Source organism: Bison bison, unplaced genomic scaffold (genome assembly GCF_000754665.1).
Source record: "Bison bison bison isolate TAMUID 2011002044 unplaced genomic scaffold, Bison_UMD1.0 scf7180017864487, whole genome shotgun sequence".
NCBI lineage: Eukaryota > Metazoa > Chordata > Mammalia > Artiodactyla > Bovidae > Bison > Bison bison.
The window spans coordinates 5,630,280-5,638,530 of NW_011495047.1; the positions used below are offsets into that span (position 1 = coordinate 5,630,280).

Consider the following 8,251-nt stretch of genomic DNA (forward strand, 5'->3'; position numbering starts at 1 on the left):
GTTCCCATCTTCAGAAGTCCTTAGTGTGAAAGCTCTGGATTAGAGACTGGGATGGAGTGTTACTAGTGTTCTGCTTCTAAAGTGCAGTTTTAATGACTGTTTGAAATTCCGGCATCGTTCACCATCACGAGCCACATGCTTTCCTTCTTGCTTCTCTCCTCTCTCCTCTGCTTCCCCTTTAAATGGGGACTGGCTCAGATGCATTCTCCCGGTGTGCATCTTCCTCCTCGGTGAGCTTAGCACACTCCCTGCCACCTTCATGTCAGTTATTCTGTACCTAGACCCCTGCTCTCCTCTTGCTGTTTCCACTTACATTTTCTGTTATCACTTTAAAATATCTGTTTTGAAACTTGTACCTTCATTTTCCCTTTGAGTTGAGTCCCCTCCCCCAGAAAAAAAAACCTGAATTCCTTTGTTCTTTCATTTTTACAGGCACTGAACCATTTCCAGCTTCCTCCTCTTGCTGCCCTCGTTGTCCATCAGTAGCCAAGCATCCTCTCCCCATGCTGTTTCTTACTTCCAAGCTCTCTCGTCTGTTCTCAAAGCCCACACTTGGTCCAAGTCCCACCACTGGTAGTTAAGACAGACAGTCTCTTTGTTCTTCAAGCTGGTCTTCATCCATCCGGGTTCTCTCTGTCTGTCTCTCCTCATCTTTTATATTATCATAAGGATAGTCTTCCTAAAACAATCCTTTAGGATATTTTCCCTAAAATAATCCTTTAACCATGTGGAGAGATGGTACCCAATTCCCAGGACCAAGCCCATCTCCTGGGAAGCCTCCCCCTCCCACCCACCACTTTCAGGCACATCTATCCCTCAGCCTCCCCCAGACTCACCCAGCCTCTATGGTCCCTGCTGCCCGGCTCCATCAGTTTGCATCTCACCAGGTTATGATATCTACAGTCCCGATACAATTAGCCTTGCTTTCCCATTTTTTCATTCTTTATGTGATTTTTTTTTCTTCCTTCTATTCAAGGAAACCTAGACACATTTAAATGGCTTGTTTAAGGTGCCCATCTAGAGTTGGAGGGGCTGTCACCAAAAACCCCATCTCCTCGGTTCAGATACCATGCTCTTCAGGACTCATCAGTTATGAAGTTTGTTTTGTCATTCACGTGAGACCTTGAATCCCTCAAGGGCAGGTTGAGATCATGTTTAAGTTTCTTTGTATCCATCACAGCAGCTAATTCATTCATTCAGGGGCCCAACTAACCTCTGTCAAATGAATGAACACACACATGCAATGCAGACAGTGTCTGTGAGAGCTGACTTTCGTCCAGTTGGGAAGATTGGCTTCCTTTAGTGGAGAAGAGGAGGTCTTTGGAGTATCATTTGTTGAACATGGACTTGTGTTTGGCTGTGGATCAGCCACCCCAGCATTCCTCAGATCCTTACAAGGCTCTTTCCTTTCTGTTATCACATCTGATCCTGCCAACGCCCTTCAAGTAGGCCAGTCAAGTATCAGGACTCTAGTTTTATAGATAAGGAGACTTTCTTACTGAAAAAAAAAAAATATATATATATATATATATATATGAATTAAGGAACTTTTAAAATGCTTGATACAGTGAAGCTTAGCAATTCCCAGCAAAACTAATTCCGATCCTGGCTCCACCATGAATTGAGTGTCCTTGAACCAGCAGGCTCTTTCCGGAGCCACTTCCTTACGGGTACGATGGGCATAGCAGTGGTGCCTTGTTTCTGTTGTGAGGATCTGGGGAGGCAGGCCGTGGACTACTTGCATTCACTCACTGTTGTGCTGGCTGGTGGCAAGAACACCACCCGTGTAGGCTCTTCTTAGCATCATCTTGACCTCCAGTCAGGGAAGGAGGACTGATGTATATTAAATGATCCGTAAGTTAGACTTGGCAATAGGTAATTAAGTCCTAACTATATAATTTCATAACTGCTGAAGAGAGTCAACAAAGAGATGGGGCCTGCCCTGACCAGCGTCCCTGGGCAACATGAGCTGGGCTCTAGCAGCCATAGGCAGTACCTCAGAAGGATGCCAGACTCCAGAGGCCATTGTTCTGCTGAGTCTTAGAAAAAAAAAATCATCCTTAATAATTTCACCAGGGCTTCCCTGGTAGCTCAGATGGTAAAGAATCTGCAATGCAGGAGACCCAGGTTCGATCCCTGGGTTGGGAAGGTCCCCTGAAGGAGGAAATGGCAACCTACTCCAGTATTCTTGCCTGGAGAATCCCCATGGACCGAGGAGCCTGGCGGGCTACAGTCCATGAAGTCACAAAGAGTCAGACATAACTGAGCGACTAACTCTCTCATAATTTCCAGATCTTTAAGCCACAGAGAGGTCATTGCTGAAATATAAAATCAGTATGTATTTTTCCCACCCTGCTGGGAACCCAAGCATCATTGCCTTGTGTGTGTGTGTGTGTGTGTGTGTGTGTGTGTGTATGCAGGCTCAGTCATGTCTGACTCTTTGTGATCCCCCTAGAGTGTAGCCCTCCAGGCTCTTCTATCCATGGGATTTCCCAGGCAAGAGTTCTGGAGTGGGTTGCCATTTCCTACTCCAGGGGATCTTCCCAACTCAGGGATTGAACCATCTCTTGAGTCTCCTACATTGGCAGGTGGATTCTTTACCACTGAGCCACCTGGGAAGCCCATCACTGCCTTAGGTGAGCTCATAGGAGCCACCAGGGAAGCCCTTAAAACACAGGAAGAGAAGGTAAAGAATGGCCTTCCATTGTCTGAAAGGAGGAACACATATGAAGTAAACACAGGGACTAAGGAAATTAGATTTTAGAAGTGCTTTCAGTGTCAGTTGTCTGAGGAGTTCCAAGTGCCCCAGAAGGCAGCTGGAGAGTGTGTGTGTTTGGGCACGGATGCGGGAGGGACCCCTTAATTGAAATTCCTGTCTTCCCCTCCCAGGCTGATTACGCCAGGAATGTGTTTCATTGCAGACTCCTCTTCCCCCTTGTTTACTCTCTTGGTTCCTCTCTCTACTGTTTCCACCCATGCCTGCCTCCCACAAGGAGTATACATTCTCAGAGAGAGGGTTTGGGGGTGACTCTGATGTCCCAGCCCTGCCCCGGAAGCTTCCGCCATGATGTCTCCTCCTCCCTCTGTGCTCTGCGCAGTCTCCTCCCTCCGCAGGTCCTCCATCTGTCTGCTGGCCTTTCTTCCCCCTCTTTGCTCCATCCCGCTCCCGCCTTCTGACTTGAATAAGGACCCATGTCAAACATGTCACTTCCTTCCTCCTGTGCATACCTTGAAGAATACAGGAGATCGTTCTTAGTGGAAAAGCATGCCTGAATTCGTGAATATTCAAAGTTCAGGATTCTGCCTAATAGATTTTTGTTAAGGGAATAAGTGAAGGACCTTTTGAAAGCAAACCCCAACTTCTGCCCTGGGTATTGGACTCTTGGCTCTAGCTTAGATAGTCACCTGTGATCAGGCTCTGCTTTTTTCACAGTCCATCTTGTCTTGCTCCTATTACTGAATTCCACTGGCCAAATTTCCTATATCACACCACATTCATCCAGAACTTCCACCCTTCTGTGCCCTACGTCCCATTCCAAGTCTGTTTTTGCTAACAGGCATATAATGAACGATCCATCCCGGGTCTCCGTGTCCATGAAGCGCCCTGGTGTAAGCTGCCTCCTGAACCTTGCTCTCTCCTCTCCACAGAAAGCCAGCTGACCTGCACAACCTTGCCCCTGGTACTCATCCACCCTTCCTGACCTTCAACGGGGATGTGAAGACAGACGTCAATAAGATCGAGGAGTTCCTGGAGGAGACTTTGACCCCTGAAAAGTAATGTGCTGCTTCTTTCTGGAGCTAATGACGGGGAGGGTACTTCTCTAGAACCTGGGGGTAGATTTCCAAAACTGCTCAGAGCTCAGGACCCTCATTGCAAAGAGAGAGTCTTGTACGGCCCTCCTCACCCCCAAAGGGCTGCCTGTCTCCAGCCTGCTCCACAAAGCCCAGCCCCCAAGAGCTGATGCCCCCTAAACACGTCCTCTCTCCCGGCCCCTCTGCCTGAGTGGGGGCAGAGGCTCCTTCATGGCAGAACAAGAGCTGAAAGAAGTGAAAAGTCAGCCAGGAGACAGGTAATCCCATGACTTAAAACCACACCGACGTATGAATAAGATCCATAAATCTGACCCCGTCTGGTCGGAACCCATAATTAAATATGAAAAAAAAAAAATGGACTGAGAGCAGTTTGACTTCTGGAAACGAGGTCAGGAAGGGGAGATACCAGAGCGTTGTGGGTTCTTGTTCTGTAAATAAGTTGCTCCTAACAGGAAAGAGGAGAGAAGAGCCCTGAAATCCTAAAAGCTGCTGGAAACAAGATGTGTGTGCATTGTACCTAGACTGAAATCAGAGATTCAAACAATCACCTTTAGAAAAAAGAAAAACTAGAGCAATAATATTATTAATACATACAGAGGAAGACATGCAGAAACTTAATCCTGCAGGCTTGTCCCTGAAAAGCTTTAAGCGAAGTTGTTGTGGAGTCCGTTTTCAGGTTCTTTTGGGATGGGGGAATATAGGGAGAGCAGAGGATGGAAGCTCGTAGAAATCAACTAGGAGGAGCCAGTTGGTGACATTCCAGGTAAGACAGAGTAGAGAGCTGGGCTCAGGCAGTGACAGTGAGATGGGAGCAGAGGGGCAGGAAGGATTTTAGAACATACTTAGTAGGTGAAATTCTGGCCTGGAGAACTCCATGGACTGTACAGTCCATGGGGTCACACAGAGTTGGACATGATTGAGCGACTTTCGTTTTAGTAGGTGAAATAAGTGGACTGACAAGAAAGATGACCATCTTGCATTGATTTTAAAATGTTACTTTTTACAGATATAGCCCTCACTTGAAACTGAAACATTCTCTCAGTCGTGTCCCACTCTTTGTGACCCCATGGACTGTAGCCCGCCAGGCTCCTCGGTCCATGGGATTCTCCAGGCAAGAACACTGGAGTGGGTAGCCATGCCCTCCTCCAGCGGATTTTCCAGACCCAGGGAGCGGACCTGGGTCTCCTGCACTGTGGTCAGATTCTTTACCATCTGAGCCACCAGGGAAGCCTGTATCATACTATTCCAGGTGGGACTAGAACCAGCAACCCCTGGCTCAGAAGGCCAGTGCCTTATCCATGAGGCCACTGGGGCTGCTATAGCCCTCACTTGCTGTGCCCTAGAAGGTAGGGCTGTCAGTATCCTAATTTTACAGCTGGAGAAGCTGAGGCTTGGAGAGGTTAAGTTACATGCCCAAGGTCACACATCTATCAAATCACAGTTTAGTTTTAACTCCTCATTGTGATCTCATTAAGCCTCGACCATTTGCACATCCTTCCTAAAAGTGTTTTCTTTGTCATCCACATTGAGGGTCTCCACTAGTGGCTCAGATGGTAAAGAATCTGCCTGCAATGCAGGAGACCTGGGTTCAGTCCCTGGGTCAGGAAGATCCCCTGGAGAAGGAAATGGCAACCTACTCAGTATTCTTGCCTGGAGAATCCCATGGACAGAGGAGCCTGGCAGGCTATAGTCCATGATATCACAAAAAGTTGGACATGACTGAGTGGCTTAACACTTTCAACCATTGTGATCTAATTAAGCCTCAACCATTTGTACATTCATCCTGAAAGTGTATTCTTGGTTATCCCTGTTAGGACAGTTTATTTCCATACTGAGCATGGAAAGCTGCCTCAAATCCAAATGTCTTGAAAAAGAAATGGATTGATGAAATCAGCCCGTCAGCCCCACCTGGAACACTCAGCTTAGCCACACACGTCTCTGAATGGGACACCAGCCAGCCGCTGTGCTGAAAGGACCCACAGAGGGCTCAGGCTCCATCTTCCATCCCTTGGGACTTAACCTCATGGCTGGCGCTGGTTTGAAATGCAACAACAGAAAATAAATGCTGTTTTTGATAACTACATAGAGTTTTGACTTTGCCCGGGAGACCCAGAGGGGAACGTCCACCATGAAGTTAGCATTTTCCCTTCTAGAAGTAACACCTGCTCGTAGGAGTGCCTGCTTCTGTCAAGGCCAGTAGAGAATGGGGAATTAGAATAGTTCGGAGGATGGATAGCCAGCCCAGTGGAAGGAAGTGTGCGCGGCTGGGCTGAGTCTGGAGGGCGAGGTCCACTCCTGGCTCTGCCAGTCATGCCCTGTGACCCCTCTCTCTCAGTGTCCATTCTCTCCCCTGGGAAAGGATGACCCTCACGCGCATCTTATCCAGGCTCCCTCACCCCCATCCAGCAATGCCTTTGGGGGACTCTCCAGTCTACATCCCCAACAGGACCAAGGGGGCCCATGAGACCCGCCGAGAATCATATGCCCGTGTGTACAGGCAGATTCTTCCAGAGGAGGGCCATCATCAGATTCATCACCATATCATCAGCTACTGGAAATTTTCCATGGTCCAAATCGGGCTAAGCAGGGCAGGACATAGACGCTGCCTCCTCCCTTCCCTCTCCACCTGTCCTGAGCTCTGCTTCATCTGGTCCAGGTGCCCCTGACTGCAGTGTGTGGAGGAGCTTTTTACTAAGTCCATTCCTGACATATCAGAGACCCTATAATCCACCAAGCCCAGGCAGCAGAACCTCAAAACTGTTAAAATGCACAACTCCAGAAGGCTACCAAGGTGGGGTCCTAGGGATGAGACCATCAACCATTGCGGAGCCCTCCGGAGTGTCCCTTAGGTGCCTTTGAGTGGGTCAGACTGGGGCAGGTGCCTTAATTACCTCCCAGAAATGTCAGCAAGCCAGTTGTTCAGCCTCACAAGGAGAGAGCCTCACAAGGCTGTTGGGCCTGCAGCAAGTCACCCGCCTCGGCTGCCTTCCCACCGCCTCTAACTGGGAGGTCGACTGGGCGGCCCGTGTCCCAAGGCCCCGGAGGAGGGAAGGCTGGCCTTCTGGTTCTCTAGGGGGCAGCAAACACCCCTTTTCTGTTCCGCAAACGCCGGTCGGCATGTGTTTCTCATCACACCACTGTTTGTTAAAGCTGCCAGAGAGCCAAGAACTTGTGGGAGCCTTTTTCCCCTTAGTTTTATGTTTTAAAGGAAAAAAAAAAAACACATACAAACACTCCAACAATCTTTTTAAAAGATTACATTTGGCCCTACAAAGCATTTGGTGTCAAAATGAGGAATCCAGGAGGTCTCAAGTAGTTTCTAAATGAGACTCGCTTCCATCCCCCTGGTTAGACTGGCCCAGTTAATGCTCCACAGGGAAGCCCCGGGATTATAGTTGATGTGCTGGCCTTTGCCATTCATCCTGGTGGAATGGCCCGAGTTAACGGGATCCTTAAGGGAGAGTCAGGACGCCAGACTCCGGCCACCCTTCTACCCAGAGCTTGTTGTATGACCCTGGGCAAGCCTCGCCCCCTCTCAGACCTTCCCCATTCCTTTATCTCTGAAGATGCCTTTCAGCAGAAGTTCTGTGATTTCGTGAGTTTTTCAAAGCACTTTCCCAGACCTAGTTGTTGTTTGAAATAAACAGAGATAAAAATTCAGGAGCGTGAACTAGTGGGCTAGTTACATGTCTTGTCATTTAGTCAGTCAGCTGTCACGCAAGTTTTAACAGGGCTCAGAGCCAAAGTGGAACACACTTGGAGTTCATTCTTTTAAGACATGTCTACGGATATTTCACAGTAGTAATAATCACGAAGGTTCTTGTTGGTTCTCTGGGATGTGGAGCAGCAGCCTCAGTACCAAGGGTGGGATGGCATAGTGGTTGAAAGTACAGTTCGTTCCCTACATACGAATGAGTTGCTTTCTGAGAGTGCTGTGCACAAGTCCAATTTGTTCTTAAGTCGGACAAAGTTAGCCTAGGAATGAAACTGACACAACTGGCAATATAGTACTATACTGTAGAAGGTCTGTAATGCTTTATACACAAAGAATGCATAAAAAACAAATACAAAATAGTAAAACATCTTTATTCGTATAATACAGGACCTTGAAAAGTGCAGTAGTACGATACAACAGCTGGCCCTTGCTAGCAGGACCAGCTACACCACTGCTGCTTTTATGCTTACTTCCAGACATTCTGGGCTTTAAATACAGATACTCTCCTCTGTACACTGCTGTAGAGTAAAGTGCACAAAAGCACAGCCACTTATAGAGGGTACATGCACATGACCATTTGTGCCAGACACGTGAACTGATTTCAGTTCAGTTCAGTCACTCAGTCATGTCCGACTCTTTGCGACCCCATGGACTGCAGCATGCCAGGCCTCCCTGTCCATCATCAACTCCCGGAGTTCACTCAAACTCATGTCCATTGAGTCA

The 8,251-nt window shown here is 48.0% G+C and overlaps 1 protein-coding gene across 1 annotated transcript in view; it reads left to right on the plus strand.

Annotated features, from left to right (window-relative positions):
* CLIC5 (chloride intracellular channel 5) overlaps positions 1-8,251 on the plus strand; it is a 171,735-nt gene that overhangs the window by 119,862 nt on the left and 43,622 nt on the right. The window contains exon 3 of the mRNA XM_010863081.1: positions 3,649-3,774. Within this exon, the coding sequence (XP_010861383.1) occupies positions 3,649-3,774 (126 nt within the window). The remainder of the gene's footprint in view (positions 1-3,648; positions 3,775-8,251) is intronic.